The sequence below is a fragment of the Jatropha curcas genome, chromosome 4 (genome assembly GCF_041381405.1).
Source record: "Jatropha curcas cultivar XTBG-Jc1 chromosome 4, XTBG_Jcur_1.0, whole genome shotgun sequence".
NCBI classification, from domain to species: domain Eukaryota; kingdom Viridiplantae; phylum Streptophyta; class Magnoliopsida; order Malpighiales; family Euphorbiaceae; genus Jatropha; species Jatropha curcas.
In genome coordinates, this window is record NC_143154.1 from 22,756,189 (window position 1) to 22,783,337 (window position 27,149).

Here is a 27,149-nt window from a genome sequence, read left to right on the forward strand (position 1 = left end):
TTCCATCCGTTAATACTATAATTTTGCCAAACCATAAGGATTAAATAATAATTATATTCATTCTCTCATCACTATTGTATGTTCAACTGCTAAAGAAAACATACTTTGATATGGGTTGCTTTTTATAAAATTTGATAAGCTTGGTGATGATTTATGGCTTGTGTTAGTATTGCTAAAGCAATTGAGCTGTCAGTTTGTACAGTAATCAAGGGGGAAAAGAGGATTCAATTCATCTTTTTCAATCTTCAAACCATGCAGTAAAGAAGCAGAACAGAAAAATAAACAAGGGAAAAGAGAAGCTCAGAATAACAATCGGGAATACTAAGGGACCTCACATGATTTGTCACAATGTTTATTCCAGTCATTTTGATTAAAGTACACAAAATTATCAATTATAGACAAGCACTAAAGGATTGTCAAATGCCATAACAATTTCAATGGCATCGGTAAATGGCTGGTGTTTTCCAGAAAATCAACAAGTCTTTTATGGTTATTATATTTATATATCACGGGCAAGCATCAGTATCTCACCATAAAGTTGCATATAAGTTGCTCTTGCTCATATTTGCAGTGCATCTGCAATGGATCCTGCAAGGCTCAGAACTTCAAATGGAGGTTTGTTTGCGATGGATTTGACAGTCAGAGGGCATGAATCTGTGATCCAAAAGTAGGCAAATGCACTGCCTGATCCTTTCGAAAATAAAATGGCAAAATGATCAGAAAATTGAATTATAAGAATTTGCCATGGAGAAAACACAAATAAAAATAATGTGGAAATGTATTGGTGGAAAAATATAGGTCTTACCGTCACTTTTTTGAGTAAAACGTTCCCATGAGCGATTAGGAAACACACCATGGGTGACATATGCACTAACTTTTGCGGCACCATGAGCTGCCAATACTTTCTGGAAGATAAAAATGCAAAAAATAAAGAAGATAATTGTTTAAGTTTACAGTTAATAAGTCAACAATAATGTCAGCCACTAATTTATTTAAGTACACAATCTCCATGGCCACAAATCTATCTGAACAAAACCATTTAAAAGGATATGGTTCCCAAACAAACTCAATATATCCAAATCTTAAACTAATGCCAATTCTTAGAACTCTAGCTTGTGGAATTGGGTTTTAATATTCTGTACTGGGTTGGACTATTTCCCTACTACATTTTGCCGAAGATAAAACAAGGTTCTATAATTTTTCTACTTTGACGATATTAACCTTTTTATTAACTGAACAATGTTTGTCCATATCACATCTCTTTCTTCTCTAGCTTGCCCCACGGCATCTTCCCATGTGATTCATACATGTGCACTGTAACCAAGAATAAGCAATCTTTATATAAGAGAAGGGCCCTACACAAGGAAAACACAGAAGAAATTCTCATCAACAGCATAAAGCAACGTCTATCCTACCCATATTTTGTTCTTCATTGGTCCTCTAGTTTTTGTCAACCAATCCAACAAATTACTTTGTCATCCAATCCAGCAAAACTGCAACTAATGACAGCAACATAACATTTTGTTCTTTACATTGATACTCCCTTCTAGCAAATGTGCCTGTCAGAGCTTACAAGAAGTATAGGGTACATGGGACTCAGGTAAAAGGCACGGAAACTAAGGGGTGTGAAGAAAACAGCTAATAAGTGCCCATAAAACAAATACTATTTCAAGTCTGTGGGGGGTTTAGGGTGCCCATAAAATAGCTAACCCCCAATTTTACTCTCCAAGCTACTCCTACAAAAACTAATACTAATCTAACCATTATCAAGTAAATGGACACTCTCTTCTACTTCTTTACATTAATTACAGTTAAGGCTCTCAATTTCTACCACCATAAAATTATCCTGTTAGTCATCTATAATTTTCAGAGGATGAGCCATAACCCTGAAAACACTGGTTGATGCTCTGAATAGTCAGTTTACTTGGGAGGAAGAGAGGCAACTTGAATTCAGGATTAAGAAACCCAACCATATCATATACAACTCTTTAACAAGTGATTTGATGCAATTGACATAAGCTTATGATATATATGAAACCAACAATAAAGAGAGAATTTATTAAAAAAAAGAATCCATTGGACTGAGGTGCCTAGGCACCAATGAGAAGCTAATGCCTGAAGTGGGTTATTTTTGCTTACGTTGTGCGGGCTATTTTTGAAACAAGAGGCTCATTCTGACAACTTCATAAAATTTTTAGTGCATTAACACTACATTTTCCTTTTATATTGATTTCAGATACCATAGACTAATCAAACGACCACCAAAAGAATGGATTGTAGAATTCTTTAACCCCAGTCCCTACATCCAAAACCTCTACAACCAATCCCAAAAAAATACTGAAAAGAAGGCAGAAGATAACCGGATTCAATCTGCTCTGAAACTTTCAGGCAGGCAGCCAGAAACTAATGAAAGGAACCCAGAGAAACTTAAAAGCTTAAGGATTTCATTATTAGAATTCTTATCGCACTATCATCTCCTTCAATGTAAAATTAGATTTTGTCTTAGAAGTTAAACTTGCATCATGATAAAAAAGTGACATACTTGAAACCTAAATTATCAATAGCATATGTAAATTCAAACCTAGACGAATTCAGCAGCACAATTAAATCAAGGAAAAAGCATTTGGCAAGATAATTAGGGACACAGAAATTTTGAGAACTTATAAAATCATGAATCAAGGAGAGAATAAGTATGATACGAAGAATATGCAATCTTCTAAAATTAGATGAGTTACATAAAACAACTAATGTAATAAGGGAAAACATTGAATAATTTTGACAGAATACGGAAGTTGAAAATAAAAAATAAAGAACATGATCTCCAATTGATGCAAAAAGTCTCAGAAGAACAAGTATCTTGTATCAGTTTTAAGTTTGGGTTTACCAAATAAGAAATACCTGGCACTCAATAAGGGTTCCTCCAGATTGCACCAAATCATCAACAATGACCACATGACAACCAGCAGGATTTCCCTCCTTGAGCCGAACTATCCTCTTGTCACCTTCACGCACCTTTGTGCACACCACCTAACATCAACAACATGAGTCACTGAGACAATGCAACAATTGAGTATAGAACTATTGGACATTTGAGCCAAAATTATGAACCGACCATGGGAAAGTGATCCAACAACTTGTGGAATCGTTTCCAAGCTCCATCATCTGGAAATGCAACAACAATCTGAAAGGCAACATAATTAAATAGGAACAAGTAATAATTGGTAGCCACTGTTCCTATGATGAAACTCTTTAAGGAATTCTAAAGTTATAATCACAACAATGACCAGTGATATACCAACATATTTGCCAAAAAGAAGCAATTTTGTGATGCAACAAACCTTATCAGAGTCAGGAAGCTGGTGAAGACGTTGCTTTAGCAAAGGAATCCCAGTCTCAAACAAAGGCAAAACATGGTCCCCGAAATAAAACCTTTCCTGTAATCATTTAAAAAAAAGGCTCATTACTAGTTATCAAATATTAAAAGTTAATTTAGACATGAAGAGAGTGTTTTTAAGGCTGATAAAAAATGACAACAAAACAATGTTCTGATATTTTAGGGACTGAGTAATAGAAGACTTTAAACCAAAAGGCATAATGCATTATTTCACCTTGAAATTTGCGTTATGTTGCAATTTCACTGTATTTTGGAATTTCACCCTGAACTTTGACGTTCTATTGCAATAGCATTCTAAATTGCAATTTCTTGACCTCAGGTTAATTTAACCAAAGTTCCATCTCTCAACAAGGTTAATGACAACAATGTCTTATTTGATCAAAACAGAGAGTTGTGTGTGAAAATTGTGCGTTATTTATAATTTTCATTAAACTTCCATTTCCATATGATTTTAGACAATTTAAGCATGCACGGCTAGTAGATGCCCATGCAAAAGCAACACAGTTTCATAAGTTAAAAACTAAACTTGGTTTTTCTCAATTCATTTCGCTCAATACATTCAATAATCCTTCTAATGGATATTTGCTAAATGACACAGGTGCCTTTGGTGCTGAAGTTTTTATTATAAAAATTGAAGGTAAAGGATAGCTTCTGTCAACAATACATGATCATCCTAATTGATACATTAATGCTCCTTGGAGGTTTTTGAGAACTTTTTCAAGTTGATGACTTGTTTAGGGTGCTATTACAATAAAAGGTTAAAGTTCAATGTGAAATTGGCATAAAGATCAAAATAGAATGAAATTACAATAAAACACAAAGTTCAGGGTGAACGATGCATTTAAGCCAACCCAAAAATATTAAAATTTTAAAATAATTTAATCCTTCAAAATCTTGTATTTTGCGCTGATAGTAGTATATATAATAAAATAACTAATATTGAAAATAGCAGGACCAAAATGTGAAGGCACACTTTTTTTTTTAAGTTAAACATCTTGGATATATTCAGAAAAAAAAAAAAAAAAAAAAAAAAAAAAAAAAAGAGGGGGGCGAAACCTGTAAGGCATGTATGTCATAGATAACTAGACTAGTGGGGCCACCTCTTGATATGGGAATATTAGACAATATCCTTGCCATGGTAAATGCAGTTGCAACATCCCCCTCTTCTTCCATCCGCTCGAAGGAGCCAGTCGGAAAGAATGGCAAAACTAAAGTGAAGGAAGCAACAAACAGACGCGGGAGAGCATATATGACAGAAAGTTGTTCAAAGATGACTCCTGGGGAACTAAAAGCCGCAAGAAAGGCAACATGTTGACCTCGGATGTCATGTGCATCGTTTATATAAAGGTTTGGAAATCCATCATCAAAGTTCCTGATAAGTGTTAAAAAAAAAAAAAAAACAACATAAATAGTCCATATCACATAAAAATACTATCCATAGAACACCAGCTGAAGGTTATTTTCTATTATAATAGAAACCTGTATGCATGAAATTTGGAATTGAAGAATCCATAAAGGGGACATAATCATATAAAGAGGAAAGTAGAGAACAGATTTAAGAGTAATTTTTTAAACCCAGAAAAGGTTTCACTTGAAGATCAGCAAATCTTCCATTACTAAACATTAAGTGAATGTTGCATGCGCAATTTCCAACATGCTTTGTGGTCAAGTAAGTATATCATTCTTTAGTTTGTGAGAGATAAAAGACAAACTCCCATCGGAAGTTCTAGCAACAAAGTTAAAGAGGTTAAACCTGACAAAAACATTTGTTGCTTGAAAAATGAGTTAAGTAACCCGCTAACAAGCCCTCATCCAGTTGGTCCTCTATTTCCTTTTATAAGTTTCAGGAATGAAGAATCTTAGATTTCAGTCTTTCCATTCAGTTTTGAGTTTTCATTAATATGATGAGAGTTAAGAAAGGGGGATAGCTATCCTATTGTGTAGATCACACCTCTTAAATCCATTTGGCCTTTTCTAAAACAAATAAACAAATAAAACAAAAGAGAAAATCACAATCTAATTCCTAAGAAATGGTAATGTTCTTGCATACCTTGTATGTAGCAAAGTATGCGCGAAACCCATCTACAGTGGAAACAAAAATTTTGCATTCTTTCGACAAAGCATTTCCAAACTATCAAGCCCCAAAGAACATTCAATTTGTATTCAGAAAACAATTTCTTTGTAACATAAAAGTCTGAGTCCCACTCAAAGAAAGAGAGAAAAAAAAATTTACCCATGTATTCATGGAGAAAAAGTTATATAAAGCATTGAGACTATAAAATAAACATAAAGTAAAACGAAAGAGAAAGCCAAAAAGGACCTCCAGTTTATGGACCGAAGGGTGATGAGTTCAGAGTGAGCAGCTACTTTACGGGCAAGGTCTTCACACTCCACACAATAAAAGAGATGAACTTGCTTCTTCTGTTGTTGTATTTTTATCTCTGCCTTCTTATCCATTTCTCTCCTTCTCACCACCTTCTCTCTCTCTTTCAGGTCCTAAAAGAGGAACACAAACGGCAACGGTAAGCTACTCGCCCAAACAGCAATACAATTCCAAATCCGATTAAAAATCCAATATCCATCCCAACCCAATTAGAAATGCAACTATCTCCATCCCAAATCTGAATAGTACTAACTGTTAACTACCCAACCCAACCAAACCCATTGAGGATATGCAAAATTTAAGGAAAGGTTTTGCAGAAGCTAACTAGAAGTTCTACATTTAGACATAGCTGCTGCGAAAAAAAAAGAACTTCGTTCTGCAATAAGCATATAAGAATTCCTGCTAGAATCAAACCATTATACCACTTCAAGTATAAAAATGGTATCATCCACATAAGGAATAACATTCAATGTTGTTCCGCACTTAATTCTTAATCTTTCGATTTCTATACAGGACAAATTCAGCAATTTCAGGCTGGCCTAGAAAGTTATATTTTACTGTCTCCAAATTTTTCCCTAACACACAAGTGAACATTAAAAACTTCAAAAGAACAGAAAAAGAGACGAATGCAAATAAAAACAAATTACCGCTGAACGGAAAAAGAGGCACAACGAGAGGGCAGGTTAGAGAAAACGTTGATGGCAGCTACCGTCGAAGTCAAGCCGTTGTTATCGGGCTGGAAGAGTCTTTGTCTTGATGGCTGGGTTGCAAGAGTCAGTGGCAGTAAGAGAGAGAGAGCGGCGAGAACAAAGATGATAGTGGCTTAAAAGTTAAAACCAAAGTTGATGTTTGTTTTCTTTTTTGCTTTTTTGAATAATAAGAATTGGGCTTAAGCCCAATGACGTTCGAAAGGTTTTCAAATTTAAAAAATTGAAGCATGAATTTAATTGAGAGAAATGATAGTTGGCAGTGAGCTAATGAAGTTATTTTCTAACGCTCTCTTTTCTATTATTAATATATTAGATTAGATTAAACAACTTGTTAAGAAATTCAGTGTTTTGTTCTACACAAGCCTCCATCTCCTCCCGCCAATTTCTTTCTTTTTCTTTATTTTCTTATTGAGAGCTGATACATTGTTGGACTCGTCCGTGTTAGCGAGTGGGACCGATATTCCAGTTGTGTGCGTTATGGTAATTTGCACAATACTCTTGTTTTGTATTATGATAGCTAGCGTTTAGAATCCGCGCCATGTGCGGTCCAATATTTAAAGATAAAATTATTTTTTATAATATCATTTATAAATATTAAAATTAAATAATAAAATGATAAATTATATATTTTGAGATATGCTGAAAAGTTATGTTAAAATATGTTTTATTAAGTATTCTGAGAAACTTTTCATCGGATATGCAATAGCAAAAGTCATACATGGTATGACTTACATAAAAAAACGCATACACACTATTAATATAATTTTCAATAGTGATAATAATTTTGAGAATTTAATTAATTATATTGGAATAAGAAATTAATTATTTTTTTATTTTATGTTTATAATTTGTTATAAACGATTGTTTATTTATTTGAAATATTAATGTATTACTTATTTAGTGTAATGTGTCCTAAGTGTATATATCTCTTACTTTTTTAAAAAATTATTGTATCATATATGTTGCCGTATCTCGTGTACTGTACCCGTGCAACCTATCTCTTGGTATATGAGACTACTCCATACACTAAGCTAATCAACTAAGATTTTTTTTATTACCAATAAAAAATGAAATCTTTTTTTAATTTATTTTTGTGTCATTGAAATAAGAAATTAAGTTTTTTTTTATTTTTTGTTTATAATTTATTATAAATGATTGTTTATTTATTTGAAATATTAATGTATTACTTATTTAGTGTAGTGTGTCTTAAGCAAGTGGATATTTTACATTTTTTAAAATTTATCTTATTTCGAGCGTTCTTGTATCTCGTGTCTTGTATCCGTGCAACCTAGCTCCTAGTATATGAGACTGTACAATACACCAAATTAATCAATCAAGGTTTTTTTTATTATCAATAAAAAATAATGTGTTTTTTTTTAATTTGTTTTTGTGTCATTGAAATAAGAAATTAATTTTTTTTTATTTTATGTTTATAATTTATTATAAATTATTATTTATTTATTTGAAATATTAATGTGTTACTTATTTAGTGTAGTGTGTTGTAAATTGTGAATGTCATACTTTCTTATAAATCAGCGTATCACGTACGTTCCAATTTATATTTTGTAAATTGTTTATATATTGTTTTTTTTTTTAAGCGTGTGTACTACTTATTAATTATTTTGTAAGAAAAAATGAATTTATATTAATATATTAAATGCTATAGATAATCTTTTTTTCTAGATATTGTATTGATAAATATATTATTGAAAATATAAAACAACCGATTTTCTTACAATTCTTACAATTGTGCTAAATTGTGTAAGAATTCTAACATTAGCCATTCAACAATTCAAAATATTGTCAAGTGGCAAATTGTGTTAGAATTCTAACATCTGTCATTCTGTAATCCAAATAATGCCAAGTGACAAACTTCCATATAAGGCAAAGCACCCTGTTTTTATGTGGAAAAATAATTATTCCTCCCTTAATGTTTTACAAAATTAATTAACTCTTCTTCACATTTCTGTATATTAGGTATTTAGTCATTGAGGTTTAGTTCCGTTTAATTAGATGGTCATTGAGTCTAATTTTAATGATTTTTACTGTTAAATGTCTCGTAAAGGACTAAAATACCCTTTAATAATATCAAAACAGATATTGGACCAAACACAATCTCCTCCTCCTCTTTCATCTTTGCGTTCCTTCATCTCTGCAACTGTCTAAAACACATTTTTGTTAAGTCTCACTACCACCTACTACCTCGCACCATCAATCAATTGCCGTCATCCCATTTATTTTCTTCAAGAGAACTAAATCGACAAAACCTATTTGTTTTCCTGATTTCTTCAAGAAGAACCAAATCCGCAAAACCTAAGCATGGCTTTAAACAAATGCATTAAACACCCAACAAAATTAATTTGATTCTGATTATGAATTTGTTCCATCAACTCCAGCAAATGCTCAAATTCAAGCCTAGATCTCATTGATATCACTTTTGACTCCCTCAACGTAATTTTCTATTTCACAATCGCTTCGATGCGAAGAAGCGTGCCACTAACCCCCGACTTGGCAAGCTCAAGCTCTCGAATCTTGGCACTGACATGGTTAGCAAGGTCACAAGTTGAACGAAATCGAGCAATAATATCTTTAATTTTTTGAACGCTTTTTTCTGCAACAGGAACTAAGTATTAGAGGTTTCAGATAAAAAACTCTTGATTTTTTTTTTTTTTTTTTTTGGTTTATGAAGTTCGAAAGGAAGTAATATTTGGTGTTTTGAAGTGACATCTATTGCTATTTTACAAGTTTCAAATTTCAGGTATTTTGGGTTTATTTTCAAGCTGGTTATTCTTTAAGCGTTGCTCATCTGATTGGTGAAATCATATTATGCGTGTGGGATTTTAGAGTTTGAAGTTACAACTTGGATTTTCATTTGCTTGTGATTTAAGAGTTTTGTTCATTGATCGGTGAAGTTGGGGGTAGGGGGTGAAGAAGACAGCAAGCGAATGTTGTTGAATAATCTTTAATATAGTCCAGATCTATTGTTCATAAAATTTATTTGACAAGAATATACAATAATCGGAAGCGTACCTTTATCTATAACGGCAGATTTATGTTATGGGTTACCTCGTCGTGGCAATTCGATTCTCTCCGTAACAGCAGATCTACGTTTCTTCAATCTGTCCTTTTGTCTGAAAGTGCTCTTGGTCAGAGAATAATCAACAGCTGCAGGAGGTTATTTTATGAGCCTCTCTATCTCCGTATGTGGTTGACGTAGCCGTCACACTCTCTTGTTTCTGTGTTAATCCTAATCTGTTGATTTCTTTATCTTTTATAAGGCAGAGGAAGGATATTAAAACCCTAACTGGCTCTTATCCATTAGGCCCGATAACTATCATCTTGTGCCACCTTAATTAGAATTAGCCTTTTAATCACATGGGCCACGTATAAATTATTAAATAATCTAACAAATGCGGCTAAAATCAACTATCTTTTATTGCAGGGTTCAGTGGAGAGGAAGTGGATTTTTTTTGTTTAATTTATTAGGTTTCAGATGGAGTTTCATATTGAATATTATTTGATTTATGTGTAATTAAAGCCTGAATTTGTTAATCTGGATTGGTTTCTAAAGGATAAGGGAGAGTGTGAAGGTAGAGGTGGTTATGGCGGTGGCTCCGATGACTTGCCATTTGTGGTCTTTTTATATTTGTAGCTGTAAGGGTATCATTTTGTCATTTTAAAAAATTTATCTTTCCTCTCTCTTACTTTTTAATATAATTTAACGGAAAAAATAATTAATTTTGAATGGAAGGATTATATAATGAGACAGAATTAAACTTTAAGGATTAAATACCTAATACACAAAAACGAAAGAATGAGTTAATTAATTTTGTAAAACCTTCATGACGAAATAATTATTTTTCCTTTATATATTATATAGATTTGTGTAACTATTGGAGATGGTAGGGGTAAATAAAGGGAACCGAAAAATCATAATTGAAATTTGAATAATAAAAGTATTGCTTTTAATTTGAATAAGGGAAGATAGAGTAATTAGGAGAGAGGAAATCAAAGACAATCCCTAGCTAAGAAACAGTCGAACGCTGGACTGATTTGAAGGATAGAAGAAGCCAATGTTCTGGAAAAAATAGGGTTCATAAGTTTGTTTAAGGTTTAGAAACAATTAGTGATGTGAAGATCACATATAAATGGCCCAATCAAATCATCATCTTATTATCACTCTGAAGGATGCAAGCAGAAGTTGCAAATGCAGATAAAATACAGTACGAGAGTAGTAAATTGAGTAGCTAACTCAATTTTGGAGAGGTAATGTAAGAATTTGATTAATGAATTTTAATTATTTAACTTCGATTTATTTGGAAGTAGGTTGTAATTTGAATATAACATAAATGTAATTTTATAATTATATGAAATAGAAAATGGAAATGTGTAGTTTGTTTGCTATTTTAGAGTTACCTAAGCAAAGCAATGCAATGTGTAGTTTTGTTTGCTTTTTTCACATAACGTAAGTGTCTATAATATTAGAGAAAGACCATATCTTTTCTAATAGATCCTTAGCCTTGCATCTCTCCATTTTTATTTGTGATTGTTCTCGATATTACAATTGTTGTGGAACTAGATCCTCCACTACAGTAACAATTGTTGTGTAAACAGGTTCACTTGCCCAATACCAGAGATTCAATTAGTGTTTTGTGTGCGTGTGTGTATATATATATATATATATATATTTTAAAAAATATTTTAAAAATGCTGATGTGGCGCTCTATTTTTTTGACATCCTATTTTTATTGCTTTTAGAAATTTTTTTTTTCATTTTTCTCTTTATTTTCTATATTTTAATATTTGTGCTTGTTAGCTGCTGACGAATTCCCTTATCCTTTGGATATATGTATTTTTAAAAATTATTTTCTCTAAACAAATAAATACAACTTTGAAATTTTTAAATATTTTTTTATCTACAAAATACTAATATCTATTTATATATATTTGTACCGAACCTGAAACGTATAAAGTATTCAACTCTCTAATTCTATTTTTATTTTGCTTTCCGGTGTTCAACTCTCTGATTCCTATTTCTATTTTGCTGTCCAGTTGGATTGATTTATGGTTGCCTCCTTCCTACATCATAGGAACCACATGCTTGCTCAATGGAATGGATTAAATTTGTTATTCGAAATCATCATTGGTGAGGTACAACTTATTTATGTTATATATGTTACCTTTTCTTAGATTTCTGAATTAGAGGAATATATGGAAAAAGAAAAAAAGTTAATTGCCAATTGTTCGATGAATTTATTTGACATCCAATTATTTTCTATTCTATAAATAGTTATTTAGACCAAGTATATAAATATATTCTTTTTTTTTTCAATTCTCTGCATTGGTTAATTTTTTTTTTTTTAAATTAAATTGTTCTTTTCAAAATGTAGGGATAGTCTGCATCTAATTAAGAGCAGCACCAAACTTATGTTTGAGGAAGTGTTGGTGAAATTAACTCAGGATCCACTCAAAGTATTTCTAAGTTAATCAAAATCATTGCCTAATAGGACCTTCTTTTATTTTAATTTGTAGGATCAATTTATTTATCTTCTCTGAGCATTCATTGTTTTTTTTTTTATATATAAATTTTTGAGTTTTTTTCTAATTTTTGAAATTTTAAAAATATTGGTTATCTCTTATTATTTTTTTTATAAATTTTTGAGTTTTTTTTTCTAACTTTTAAAATTTCTAAAATATATTTTATCTCTTATTATTATTATCTTATTATTATTATTGTCATTAATAATAATGTTTCAAATATTTTCAAATTCTAATTAGAAGCTTAGTTCGGCTAAAGCAGAATTTCAAATTCGAATATACTATTGTCTCTTCTTTTTCATCTCGAGCTAATGTTAGCTCTTTTATATTTTTTTCTTTTTATTTTTTATATTTTTATGCTTGATCAAATTTTCTTCTCCTTTTTGCAAATTTTCATGTAACATATGTTTAGATTTCATATTTTGATAATTTTGTAGGTCTTTATTCTTTAGCTACTACGTAACAACGATTATGATATGACTAAATTCTTGATTTCTATAGTTTTTATTTGTTTATGAATTAGATATGAAATTATATATATTTTATTTGTATTTACCTTTCATGCTATGATCTTCGTTTTTCTTTCATATCCTAATAAATTTATTTTTGGGCTTTAAGGAAAGGATATTAAAATATATATATATGAAATAATATATGTATAGTAATTATAATTTACATATCATAAAATACAAACTATAAAATATAATCTATAGTAACTAAACAGTCCACACGATGAACGAGCCTTTACCTAATTAAATTATAAGAAAATAAACTTAGTGGTACCTAAATAGCTTTTTGGCAAACAGAAATGGGTTAAATCGGTCATATGCATTTTTACTGAAGTTTATGTATAATAATGAGTACCCTTGGTCCCTAAATCTAGGACTAAAATAAAAATTAACCTATATTTCTTGCTCAGTAATACTTTTATAAGCCTTTCATTAATGAAACGGACAGAAAATACATGAAAGAAGTAAGAGAGATTTCCATTCCTCTCACGGAACAAAGGTCAATGAGGCCTCTAAACGCGTTCGTTGTGATAAAAAATGTCAAATTTGACTTTTAAGTCAATTTAGCACTTAAATTTGTTCGAAATGATTAAAATATGATCTTTTACACCAATTTAAATCTTGATTTTATTTTGATTTTTTTACGAATGAATTGATTCAATTTTAACAAAATACCCATATCAAACTTTTTCCAACTCTTCTAAATAAATGTTTAATATCCATAAAGTATCATTTATTCTAACAAAGTAAATTTACAAAACATACAATATAATTTTAATATGTTGAACATGAAAAATATATGGTAAAGAATAACATAATATACTTCATATATCATTATTCTTTATTCCATATTTAAATAAATTATACATCTCGATTCTAACTATAATTTTAATAAACTTTTATACAAAGATTCTCACATTATAAGTAAAGTGAAAATCAGGGACTAAAGTAATTTAAAATGTCAAATCCGACCTTTTTAATCATTTTAAATAAATAAGTTGAGAGCCAAATTGGCTTTATTCGTTCATTTTGTTGGTATTTCTAATTGCTGCAAAACTTGTCCCGGGTTTATGCAGTTAGGCTTCGAGAACAAGACATGTGGCTTTTCCCAAATCATACCTCTCTATTTCTGAAAATGCAGCTTTGAATTAGGTTTTTTTAGTCTAATTTATTTTTTATTTGTTTGGACTTTTGTATTTTTTGTTCATGGATTTGATGTTAATTACTTCACTGATTTAATATTTTTTTCCAATGCTTTTGTTGTCTGTTTCATGTTAATGCTTTTGTTGACAGATTGGTATTTTTCAGAAATATTTTTATAATAATATTTTTTTTAAATGTCACAAATATTTATAAGGAAAGTAGCAAATAAGTCATTTATTGAACACGCGAGTACGTATATATCTCAATTACCCTATAATTTTAAATTTAGGGACGTATTTATATTTTCCCGTTTCTCGTTTAACAATTTCAATTTGATTTCACTGGTTTCGACAGCCAAAACATCAGCAAGAGGCGTTCGCTCTCTGTCAGCTTGATTTCATTGGTCAGTAAAGCAAGCCTTCTCTAATTTTCTTCCTTTGATTTTTTGATGATTGCCTAAAGAATGGAATTGTAGGAAACTTCATTTATGTTCAGTTGCTTTTTTTCGATTTCAACTCTTTTATTTTCCTCTGGAAGAAATTTATTTTGCCCAAAATGTGGGTAAGTGTTCAGTTAGATTCAAATTTCCAATTAGATTTTCTCTAATTGCTTTATTTTATTGTTTGTCGCAATATGATCTAGCGATTTTTCAGGTCTTGTCGTTTCTTAAATCATTTCTCTTAATTTATACATTCTGTGTTTGGTTCGTTTGTCTCTGATTTGTTAGGGAAGAGTTAAGTATCATGGGTATATATATTAGATACGATTGTGAAACCGAAACTTGCTGTTTCTTGATTCTGCTGCTACTGTTTCTATTACTTGTTTTACATTTTGATTTTGGGTTTTTTTCAGTATTTCATTTCTTCTGTAGCTGTTACTCTGTGTGTGTAGTTGTTGATTTCATTTTTCTGGGGTCTGGTGCAAAGCATGTGATGCTATAGAATGTATGTAGTCCATATCTGCTGTATTGTTAATCCATTTAATAAACAGATTGTTTTTATAAACGTGTTAAGTTATTGGATTCTTACCACTCCAGCAGTTCTAACTTTCAATTCTGAATAATTGCTGGTTTAATTTCAGAATTTGTTGCCTTGCTGTTGACATAGAAGAGGATATCAGATGATAATGGATAAATGCTCAATTCGACTCTTGAAATTTCACGATATTTGATTCGATCTGAAATTAACTTTTGGATCAATTTGGGACATAAATTTTGAGTTCACAATCAATTTACCTCATTTTTGGCAAAAATTTGGGAATAGTGATGTTTCTACTTTTAAAGTAATAAAAAATATTTACAAATAAATTATGGAAATAAAAAATATGAAAATTGAGAAAGGTTCATTTTTCTTCTCCATCTTCGACAACATAATTGGATTTTTCTTTTTCTTTATTTTTTGAATTTTAAATATTTTTATTATTTTAATAATTTTAAAATTTAAAATTTTATTATTTTATTATAAAAAAATGGGGGTAAAAAGTTATCATAAAGTCAAAATTTATTTCCTCAATTGATTCAAAATTTAAGTTGGGATCAAATTTGAACATCTAATGGAAGTTCAAGGATCAAACCGAGTATTTATCCAATTGTAATTCTGTAGATTCATCATCACTCTGCTTAGTAGGAATAGCTAGCTACAAATGTTTCAATCATCTTTGAGACTTAGTTTCTACTGTACATGATATCAAGTGGCACTGTCTCAACTTTCTTTGCAGAGGATAACCTATAAGAAGAATTCTACCTAGAAGTTCCAAAAGATTGAGGTAATTTCCCTCCTAATTTTACTAGAACTTTTCCAAACTACTTTGTTTGAATATTTAACTTGGCTACTTGTAAATTTTTAACAACATTTTTGAAAATTTGTTGGTTTTTCGGTTAATGTTATTGTTTTGTTTTTTCATAAAAAGCAATATGTTTTTCAAATGATAGATTATAATTTTTAACTCTACTAATGAAATATATATTATAAACCAATATTATTACAATTGAAGAAATGATAGTTTTTGAAAAATTTTTATCATGATTTCTAATTTTTTATAACTAAATGAAATAGAATATAGTTTACCTCCCTTTTCCATTTACTGTGGGTTTACATTATCTAATATTTTGCTTTTTGTTTTTGATTGCTCTAAAGATTTTACAGAGACCATCTCTCTTAAGAACAGTGCCATGAATGATCGTCAAAAATCTTTCATTCTCTACTCCTCGACTAACTTCCCACTTCCTCAAGGTCCCAAGTTCATTTAATTTCCCTTAAATTTATCCTTTTCAAAATTTTCAATCTAGAAAGATGTTTTTATTCATCATTATTTGATGACTACAGGAGTAAGGCTATCATATGGGACAGCTGGGTTCAGGGCGGATGCATCAATCCTCCAATCAACAGTATTTAGAGTCGGGATTTTAGCAGCTCTTAGATCTTTAAAGACCCAATCAGTGATTGGCTTGATGATCACTGCATCACACAACAAAGTCAGTGATAATGGAGTCAAAGTTGCTGATCCGAGCGGTGGTATGCTCATTCAAGACTGGGAACCCTTTGCTGATGCAATTGCTAATGCTGCCACTCCTATAAACCTTGTTCAGGTCAGTAATCTGTCCTCATGCTTAAGGTTGTTGATATGGTATGGTATGTCCATTAAAGATCCACAGATAAACTACTGTGAGATGCTAATTGGATTCAGATCAGAAGGCATGCTAAAATTAAAGTAGGCTATCTTGGTAATATACGTTTTATCTTGACCATAAACTATGAAGACGAAACTCCATTTTAACAAATTCTTACTTGATTGGGACCAGTAGCACTGTAGCAGCACATGCTTAAAAATTTATTAATTTTCATTTAGTTGACTTAACATGTGGGTTTAGGAGATGTGGTATCTTAGTCTCTCTATGTTGTTGTAACTATTCTATTGATTTTTTTACCTTTTCTTCAGTGCTTACATTTTATAAATTGAGCCCAAGTGTTCTGTTTCAACTTTCTCCAGTTGATAGATGAATTTGTAAAGAAGGAAAACATACTTTTTGATGGAGCGAGGTCAGCAGAGGTTTTGCTGGGAAGAGACACAAGGCCTAGTGGCCTATTTCTCATTGAAGCTGCTAAACAAGTATTCTGTCCCTCAAACTATTTTGAACTTCTCTGTATGGGTGTGTGTGCCTTATTTTATTTTATTTTATTTGTTTTGTCAAGGTTGAAGCTGTGTGATCTTAAAGTTACACCCTTTAATTCATCTCTTTGAGAAGTAGTCTTGACTTGTGCTTTATCTTTGACCAAAGGGAGTTAATTCAATTGTTGGAGCTCTTGCTCTTGACATGGGAATTTTAACAACTCCACAGCTACACTGGATGGTGCGTGCAAGAAATAAGGGGATGAAAGCTACTGAAGATGATTATTACGAGCAGCTTTCTAGCTCATTCAGGTTTGTTTGAAATATAGATGATTGTCCTGGCTAGAAGTGATTGCTTTTGACTTCATGTCTTCACTTGAGGTCCTTTTATACTTTATTAGGTGCTTGACTGATTTGATTCCAAATGGACACAAGATCAATGAAGTGGATGACAGATTGGTGGTGGATGGGGCTAACGGTGTTGGTGCAGAAAAAATTCAAGTTTTAATGAAGAAGTTGAATGGTTTGCTTATTGAGGTTCGCAATACTGGGAAAGGAGGTGTCCTCAATGAAGGAGTTGGTGCTGATTTTGTTCAGAAAGAAAAGTTTTATCCACAAGAATTTGGTCCCGAAGATGTTGGGATAAGGTCGATCATCTCATTGTTTGAATTAAATAATCCCTGTTGTCAAACATGCAAAATGCCATGGTCATTCTTATGTTTTGCTTTCTCTGGTTGCTGGCATGCTTGCTTTTTCACTGTGTTGGATGAGAGAAAAAAAGCTGAACATAATCAGACAATAATTCATTTTTTTGCTTCTCGAGATACATTGAAAATAGTTTTATTCTCGAAATGGGCATAAGTTGCATGGAATAGTCATTATTTGAGTTTGGTATCAGCATATCTAACTGCTTAACACTGTGGTCGTCTGAATAATTAAGCAGGAGATTTATTTTTGTTGATCACGCCTGTGTTTCCAACTAGGATAATATCGTCACTACAAGTGATCGAACAACTGCCATGGTTGTTGATGTAGGATGGCTTTGACTCTTAACTTGCAGGAGTATCATATTCAATACATATAAGAACTAGGAAATTTCATAGCTGACAGTTTATCTTCCACATAAACCATGTTGTTGACTGGAGCTAACTGTGTGCATGTTTCTAGTTTTTCAGGTGTGCGAGTTTGGATGGAGATGCTGATCGACTTGTTTATTTCTCTGTGCCATCAAGTGATAGCAGCACAATTGATCTTGTTGATGGGGACAAGATACTATCTTTGTTTGCTGTATTCATCAAGGAGCAGTTGGCTGTTCTTAACACAGAGGGAGAGGAGAAGATCAGTGACGATTATCAAGCTCGTGTCGGTGTTATACAAACAGCTTATGCAAATGGAGCATCGACATATTACCTCAAACAATTGGGCTTAGAAGTGGTCTTTACCCCAACAGGAGTAAAATACTTACATGAGAAAGCTGCTCAGTATGATATTGGAATCTATTTTGAGGCCAATGGCCATGGTACCATCCTGTTCTCAGAAAGCTTCTTATCTTGGTTGGAGGAAAGGTGTAATGAGCTGTCTTCCAAAAACAAAGGTTAGTTCTTATAGAATCTTGTATTAGTATTACTTATTTGCAAAGTCTTAAGTTTGAAATTTTTTGAGATATTCGGTTGACCAGATTCAGAACAGCATAAAGCTGCTTTGAGACTGCTAGCTGTTAGTAGGCTGATCAACCAAGCTGTTGGGGATGCTTTAAGTGGTTTGCTATTGGTGGAAGCCATTTTACGACACATGGGCTGGTCAATACATAAGTGGGCTGAACTTTATCAAGATTTACCAAGCAGACAGATCAAGGTATGTTTCCTACTGCCATTGCCTTTTTTTTTTTTTTTAATTTTTAGGAGGATGACTTTCTGAATTGTTGTTTCTTTAATGTTGTATCCTGCAAATTTTTTAATGCTAATGGAGGATCCAGATAGAGTAGCTAAGATCCATTAGCTTCATTTGGGTTATCATTATGGTCCACATTCTTGTTCCTCTCAATTGGGAATGCTTCCCTTTCATTGTCAGGTCAGAGTTGTTGACAGAACTGCTGTTGTCACAACAAATGCAGAGACCGTGGTTGTGAAACCCCTCGGCATTCAAGATGCCATTAATGCACAAGTTGGTAATGTATTCGGAGCCCTAATATTATTGAGCTGGCATATTGTTTGTCAGGATTTTCACATGAATTCCTTTCTTACATCTTCTTTTCATTGGCCATCTCAACTGTCTAGGTCTGAAATAAGCAAACATACATAGAAGCATATAATATTACTGTTAATCATTGTTTGGTTTAAATGAGTTCCATAAAATTTTGGTGGGATTCATTTGAAATTTTCATGTTTTTTTGTTTGGTATAAATGGAAACATTGATTTCAATCTCATAAATTCAATTTTATGAGTTTTATAGAATTCAATATAACTAAATCAAATTCTATTATTTTTAAACGAAGTTTATACTTTAAATTCATTCATGCCAAACATTGAGGTTAATAAAAATAAATGGTTAGTTGTCTTTAGTTCCTCGAAGTGTATGTGCATGTACACGGGAAACTTTATAATTATAAGCAACAATTATTGGTTACCATTTTGAGGGACTGAACTAGGTATTTTTACTATCTCATTCAGCAAAATACTCCCATGGCCGATGTTTCATACGACCATCTGGTACGGAGGATTTTATACGTGTATATGCTGAGGCATCAACACAAGAAGAAGCAGACAGCCTTGCAGGGTCTGTAACAAAGCTTGTGGATCAGTACCTAGGATTTTATGGCTCCAGATAGGATTTGTTTTTATTCACTCCAACATGATGACCTACATTGCCACGAAAGCAAATCAGAAGGTTTATATCATTGATCATCCTGGATATTTGAGGTCATTTACCACATACTTTTGGTTTTTTGGTCTTTTGAGATCGTAAAATTGCAGATACTAACGCTGTGTTCCAGTAATTTGTCACCATACTTTCAATAACAGTTTTACAGATTTGATTAGTACACTTTATGGTCTCGGAGACTAGTCAAATTTGCAATGAGAAAATAGGCATGTTTTTGTATGCTGAGAATTTACGATCCATTTGCCGATTATATATTGATGCCGAGAGTTGTACTTCAGAAAGAGCCACAGCAAGTTTTGAGACGCCCAAATATATGCTCTTGTATAAATTTCCTAAATGGCATGAATTAATATATATACGTACTTATGCTTTGAACTCAATTCGGCTTATACATATTTCAATGTAAAGAGTTAATGTATTAAACATTTCAATTTATAAAATTATTTATTAAATAATTTAATTTATAAAATCATTCTATTGAATATTTCAATATCTAAAATTATATTGATTAAATGCTTATTAATATTATTAAAATTTATAACTTTCAAGGCATAATAGGATCGGGAATGGAAGCTGGGCGGGTATCTGCAATTTAAGCTATCAGTATCCATATTCATTTAAAAAATTTATCATCCGTACCCGTTCAAAATCCGTTTAAAATACCTTTATACGGGTAATACCGTGAATTTTACTATCCAAATTCAAACTTATTTAAAATACAATTTTTATTAATAGTGGATAGGATATCCATGGGTACCTAATAGCGGGTAGCGGGTATCTAAAGATCTATACCCGTACCCTACCCGTATCCATTACGGGTAATAATTTCACTATCCGTATCTGTCCCAAATTTATTTATAACTACCCACCTTATTTAAACAGATCGGAGCAGGATGGGTACGCTAAAATAACCGTACTGCTTCCATCCACAGGATCTTGCAAACTGTAGGGTGCCTACGTGTAATTTATTTGTTTAGTCAATTAATTATCCTACATCATATCACTAATGTACCATAAAAAAATAGCGAAAATAATGGAGGAATCCTCCCTTTATTTTCCCTGTCATGTTTGGATCCTTTATTTTCTTTACTCTCTATTCAAATTGAGGGAATTTAATATGTTCTCATTTTGGTCTCTTCCCAGACAAGAGAATTGTAACTGGTATTTACTTTTACCAAACATCTTCTCAATTGACTTGGGTTTTTATTACTTTATTTCACTGTTTGATTTATCATGAAAATTTATAAGGTATTTTCAGTTTTATTTCACAATCAACATAAAAATCTTCAATGCTAACAATGTATTCATGAGTCTTCAGAGCTCTTCCTTTTTATCTCATACACCTACTCCAGGCCCTCATATCCCCTTCTACTAGGCAACTCCAGGGCATTGTAGCCACTCCTCTGTTCAAAAATAGACCTTGCTAAAGCCAGAAAGAGACAAAACAGGCCCTCACATCCCTCTCTACTGGGCAATATATAAGAGCAGATTTGCTGAACCAAAATCCCTTAACACCTAAAAAAGTCTCTTCTCACATGCAGCAGGAAGAGGTGACAATTCCATGTTCTTCAAATTACAGGAAGTAAAAACATAAAGAGATGGTCAAAACAAGGAAAAACTATAAAAAGTTTTGCTTGTTTTCTCAATCCATTTCCCAAAATAAAATGTTTTAGTGATGGACCAAAACTAAACCAAATTTGATCACAACCAAGCCTAATTGTTCCTATTCTCTCAGAAACTAGGAAATTCATAGCTAACTAACTTCACTATCCCTTGTCCTGTAATAAGTCAGGAAGGATTCTGAAGAGGTCTACAACATTCCCAAAGAGAAACCTCCGACCATAGCAAGCAATGTAGTGCAAACCAGAATAAAATTAAGGTGGTGACTCTTTTCAATCAAAGTCCAATTCATAAGGATACAACCACTTCGTGTGTGAGATCAAATTCAAATGAGCATTCAGATACTTTTAACCATCCCGGGTGATGCTTGGACAAGGCCTTACATTAGCTGTCTAAATCAACAATACAATCCCACTTGCATCATGATACCAAAAATTTTAAATTCAATTAAATCCACCAAAGTATCAACTTGATCAGGTCAGTAGTTAACAACAGTCTGGCAGAAAAGGAAGCCAAAAATATTCTGCTCTCATATTAAAATGTTGAAGAAGAAGATAATAATATTTATCTAATGGCAGAAGCCATTAATAAAAGAAACAGCAGTTCAACAAAGGTATTTATACATGTTTTGATGTTTCGTGTCCCTAATTTCTAGGTAGATGACATATTTCATAGCAGAAAACAACTTGCTAGGATTTTGAAAAACAGAATGCTTTGCAAACTGGCAGCTAAGCAATTTTGTTCAACACCCGCGGGGGTGGGGGGGGGGGGGTGGGGGGGGGGTGGGGTGGGGAAGGGAGAAGGGGGAGGGAGGGAGGGAGGAAGAAGAGAGAGAGAGTAAAAATCTGAGTTGACAGTATTTCCTCGGGCATAAACTGTATAATACCTTCCAAGGTGCAACAAATTTTTGAAATTTCGATCTTCCAAAGGGCTTTGGAAGAATTTTCAAATTCCACTTGACAAGGCTTGCAATTGCTAACCATACATGTCAATATAAAATCCAAATTTCAATTTACAGTAAAGAATTGCTGAGATCATCCTTCTCAATAACCCCATCTCTTCACTTGACAAGATACTAAGCCCTTCTCTCTCTCTCGCTAAAACACACAGACACAGAGAGACATGGGCGCACCACACATTAATTCAACTAAGGATCATTTTGTACCTCTGGAAATCAATAGAAGACCATTTGAATACTTTCTCTTCCAGAATTTATAGAATACAAATCTTCCATGTATTGCACAAGCAAAATACAATACAATATGCATGACACCATGGAAAATAGCACAGCAGTAAATCACATTTTAATCTTATAAACGAAAAAGAACAATGGCACCTTAGAAGTATGATGTAACATTCAAATCTTGTGCCCCAATCTAAAAGCTTTTTCATTGTTTGAAAATGGAAACTAGTTAATCGAAAATAAAAGACTTTTTGTTGCATTAATGATGTTCACAGGGATTTTCATTCAGCTTTTTGGTTAGAGGTTTTAATATCCTCAATATATATAAAAAATTAATCATAAAAAATAATTAGATGCTGAACTTCCATCAACCAATAAACCAGAAAATAATCAACAAGCATAAAAGATAACACAACCACACCACTTTCATCAACCAAGCCACTGCAATAACCAAATAAACATTCATTTTTATTATAACTGGTCTCTACAAATTTAGAGAATGTCATGTATAAAACGAAATCAAGTAGTACTGTCAGCAACTTTTCTCATGTCAAAAATCATGGGGAAGAACAAGAATAACACTGATATGAGTCACCTATTTCCTCCCCAATGCTGCCTCAAATGAAAGTTTTGGATGTTCAACACTCAGCAGCTGAATTTTGAGTTTAACTCTCAGCACCAGCTTTCGAACTCCGAAAATCCCTTTTCAATTCAGCAACTCTTTTCCTACAAGCGGCCATTGATTTCCCAGGAACTGCAGCTGCAATCTTCTCCCACCTCATTGCCACATCCTTAGGAAACGCTTTCAAGGCATTTAACAAAGCAATATCCTCTCCTGCACTCCACCCCACTCCACCGCCACCATCCTCACTATCCTTCTTTGCTTCACCACTCTCTTCTCCACCAATCTCGGCCTGAACTCTTGTATCCAATGGTTTCCTATTCTTTAAAAACTTCGCATATGAATCATTACCATCTACTTTCCTTTCTCCCATTTCTTTTGCCATCTTTATTACACTCTCTACTCTATGCCTCCCATTAAATGCCTCTGCAATCACTTCCCACCTTCTTGGCTTTCCAACAGGATTCTTCATCATTTGTTTCTTCAATATCTCTAAGTCCTCTTCAGTCCAGTCCTTCTCTTCCTCATTTGCCACCAACCCATTTGTACTCTTCCCCAAAGCTTCACGCTTTTTCTCTGTAATTGACGATCCATTTGCTATTTCTATACCATGAATTGGACTCATAACAGTTTCATCAGATCTAATTGGTTTGGATCTTTTCTTGGGGGCTTTCTTTTTAGATGAAATCTCGGGTTCTTCATCAAGAGGCTCGAACTCGACGATTGGACCTTGGCCGACTGAAATGTCACCACCTGTGACGTTAGATGGTGCGAAAGGGCCAATAAAGAAGGAAACAGAGACCCAAAAGAGGAGAGATTTAAAGGGTTCCGCTTGGAGATAAAAAATAGAGAAAATCAATAAAAGGGAAGAGAAGGCAATTGTAATGAAGAAAAGAGGTTTATTTAACGGTTTTTGTCGAGGTTGTTGATCTGCAAATGAAGATGGGATTGGCCGAGATTGGAAGACGAACCTGGGTCTATCGTCCTCATCCAGGAACTCCATTGTTGGTTTGCTTAGAGTTCCAGAGAGGAAACAGAAGACGAAGAAAGGAAATTGCCTAAATTTTTTTTATTCTCTATCTCTCTTTTTTTTTTTTTTTTTTTTTAACCCAAAAACACGCTCACACGTATGTGACGGTGAAAGTTAACAGCAACCATTTTACATGTGTGCCGCTCGCCTTTTGAAAAACTGTTAATGCCCGCCTTTTGTTTCAGAGCACTTGAAGTCTCTTCTAAGAATTTTACTCAAAGAAGTTCGTATGTTTTCTCAGTTCACGAGTTACAGTTTCCAAAAAACATTTCCCAAAATTTACATTCAACGACTATCAATTTCTCCGATCTCTATCACTGTTAGACTATATGCTGCACATAACCTGCTCAACAAAATGCCTAACAGCAAGTTCTCATAGCCGTATTGTTTATTGGACCGTTGCTCACTCAATACTCGAAAAGTGGTTTTGTTGATGAAGCTCGACAGCTCTTTGATTTCATGCATGGGAGAAATGTTCATTGTGTTATTGGGATTTTTGCAACGTGGGAGGCTAACACTATGTTTGGGAAAGAGAAGAAAGAAAATAAGAGAGTAGAGAAAATAAGAAATTATTGTATTATTTATTTTCCACCGTATATTTGGATTGGAAGAAAAATAAAATGAAGAAATAAAATAAGATGAGCAAAGAAAATATTATTGCTATAAATTTACAATTTTACCCTTAATCAAAGAATGAAAATAATAATAATTCAAGAGAGCAGTTGTGTAACAAAAGAAGGAAAATTTACAATCAATCAGGTGTGACTTGATTAGTCTTTCCACATCTTGTAGAAGATGTGGAGACTGAGAGACCTACAGCTCACGTCCTCTTCACCACAAAGTTATCACCAATTTGGTGAATATTATTCGAAGGGGAGGAAATTAAAATTAAAATATACATAAGCATTGTAAATACATATAAATTATTTTGTATTATAATTTATCAAAAGTGGGTTGAAGCATAAAGAAAAGCAATAAAGATATCATGACTATTAGGGGCAATTTGTAATTTCATGCAAAATAGTCAGATCCTCCTTAAAATAGCCAAAATCTCTCCGTTTTGAAGAGATTAAAAAGTGGTGGGCCCGGGTGAAATTTGATACAAAATTTCCTTATACTTTCATTTTCTCTCGTCTCTCCAAATAAGGTAAACTGGTAAAGTAACTTTCAATTGTTATTTTTTTCTCATATTTTCTTTCCTTCCCGTTTATCCTCTTTAAATTCCAAACACGCTGCAAGTGAAGGATAATAGAGGGATAATAGTTAGAGATCAATCTATAATTCCCGGTCATCCGGATAAATTATACTGATGGTCACCTATTCGAATTTTTTTAAAATGTAATTTATTAAAATAATATTAAAAATTATAAATACTTATGATAGATCAAATATAGAACTTTATTATTAATAGCTAATAGTATTCGTTGATCTTTAATAAAAAGAAAGAATTTATTTTCTTTTGAATAATAAAACTAAGATTAAAAAAAAATATAATATTAAATCTTTCCATTTCAAGTTGATTTTGATAAAAGATATAAATTTTCACAGCAGCAACAAGTCCGTTAATTGATTTGAACGAGAAAATAATAATTTCTCTGCATCTTCTATACCTGGATTGTTTTTTCAAGAATTTACAAAATATGAATACAAATGAATTTTCACCACTATGCATCAATAGCATCAATGGAGGAATAAGCCGCCTTACCAGGCTTCACTAATCAAAGATCCACACCTATAAATCAAGACCTAAAATATCTAACCAAATAAAGTCAATATCATATTTTTATTTAGTAATAAACACTCACAAAGAAGGAAAAAAAATTCCAAATATGGAGACAACGCAACAATAATAATATAAAAAACAAATAAGTTATAGGAAAACATATTTGAGTTAATAAAGTAAATAAAAGATTAAAAGCAAAGGAAGATTAAAAGTGAAAGGAGGTGAAGCGAAAGAAAGAGTAGAAGGTAATGGCTCTTGCTGATAAACAGTGACAGTCCCAAATTAAAACTAGAATTAGAAGACTAGAAAGAAAAGAGAGAAAAAAAAAGACTTGATTTCACACTTGATTTTATAACTTTAATTTTTCATTTTTTTTTAACTTTGATATTTGTTTCAATGGAAGGTCACTCATTGAAATATTGTCATCAGAAATAATAATATGGTAATAAAAATAAATTAAAAATTTCAGATTTTCTCTTAATATATTAATTTGGAATCTGCCTTTTAATTTATTTAACAAATGACGTCATTTAAATAAAAAGTTTCTTTTAAAAAAATAAAAGAGAAAAAAAATTTCACTCTCTTATATTTTCTAGCGTTTTTTCCTTTTCTTTTCTATATTCATTCATAATCATGATTTTTTTTTGTGATATATGTAATTTTTAGTGTCATATTACTATTCTAATTACCCTATTATGATAAGTGACCTCTCATTAAAATAAAAATTAAAGTTGAGCGATTAAAAAGTGACAAATTAAATTAATGTGACCTAAATAAAATTAAGTACAAAATTAGGTCATTGGTGTTAATTTTATTGTGATTTTATTGAAAAAACACTCTAAAGAAAGTATTGTTTTGCACAGAAAAGGATTTTTTGTTATTAGCTTTATGCAGTACATATATAGGAAACAAAAGATACTGAAACACCCCGAATTTTTATTTTCAAAATTTATGAAATTTTTAAATCAAAAATCAGAAATTATGACTGCTTGGGCTGCAAATGCCGTTTAGTTTGATTCGAGCTCAAGTTTACAAAGTTGGGCTCAAGCCCAAAACACATTATCGGAATTACCGGGTTGAGAACCTTTAAAAATTTTTAAGAATGAATATGGAGTCCTAACTATTAATGTATTTTAAATATGTAAATGTGAGTGTGGTTACTACATGAATTAATTATCTTAAAAATCTAATATTATGATTATTAATATTAATATCAAGTGAATTGAAGAAATGTTATAGAACCTAATTAAAATAATAAAAAGAAATCAAAACGGATCTGTAAACCAGGCGAAAACCCCATAAACC

General features: G+C 32.2%; 3 protein-coding genes across 5 annotated transcripts; 1 reads left to right on the plus strand and 2 right to left on the minus strand.

Moving 5' to 3' along the window:
* Positions 1–319: 319 nt before the first annotated feature.
* On the minus strand, positions 320–6,626 carry LOC105642412 (Phosphoribosyltransferase family protein). 2 transcript variants are annotated; one of them, XM_012227330.3, is made up of 8 exons: positions 6,425–6,626; positions 5,715–5,890; positions 4,451–4,766; positions 3,339–3,434; positions 3,113–3,181; positions 2,899–3,027; positions 806–905; positions 320–684 (listed from the first exon to the last, which is right to left on the minus strand). In XM_012227330.3, exons 2-8 carry the CDS (start codon positions 5,849–5,851, stop codon positions 560–562), a joined length of 972 nt encoding a protein of 323 aa, XP_012082720.1. In that variant the 5' UTR covers positions 5,852–5,890; positions 6,425–6,626; the 3' UTR covers positions 320–559. The 2 variants fall into 2 exon arrangements, with proteins under 2 accessions (XP_012082720.1, XP_012082646.1); XM_012227256.4 differs by having other exon boundaries at positions 320–690; positions 6,425–6,625.
* Positions 6,627–13,598: 6,972 nt separating this feature from the next.
* On the plus strand, positions 13,599–19,885 carry DRT101 (phosphoglucosamine mutase-like protein). Of its 2 annotated transcripts, XM_020682737.3 has the most exons (12): positions 13,599–13,686; positions 14,032–14,080; positions 15,394–15,441; positions 15,813–15,908; positions 16,002–16,264; positions 16,666–16,785; positions 16,955–17,097; positions 17,187–17,432; positions 17,961–18,379; positions 18,464–18,639; positions 18,856–18,952; positions 19,456–19,885. In XM_020682737.3, exons 4-12 carry the CDS (start codon positions 15,848–15,850, stop codon positions 19,611–19,613), a joined length of 1,683 nt encoding a protein of 560 aa, XP_020538396.1. In that variant the 5' UTR covers positions 13,599–13,686; positions 14,032–14,080; positions 15,394–15,441; positions 15,813–15,847; the 3' UTR covers positions 19,614–19,885. The 2 variants fall into 2 exon arrangements, with proteins under 2 accessions (XP_020538396.1, XP_012082839.1); XM_012227449.4 differs by lacking the exon at positions 13,599–13,686 and having other exon boundaries at positions 13,933–14,080.
* Positions 19,886–22,916: 3,031 nt separating this feature from the next.
* MAMYB (Duplicated homeodomain-like superfamily protein) lies at positions 22,917–24,193 on the minus strand. Its single transcript, XM_012227729.4, has one exon. It carries the CDS (start codon positions 24,092–24,094, stop codon positions 23,135–23,137), a length of 960 nt encoding a protein of 319 aa, XP_012083119.1. The 5' UTR covers positions 24,095–24,193; the 3' UTR covers positions 22,917–23,134.
* Between the last annotated feature and the right edge of the window lie 2,956 nt (positions 24,194–27,149).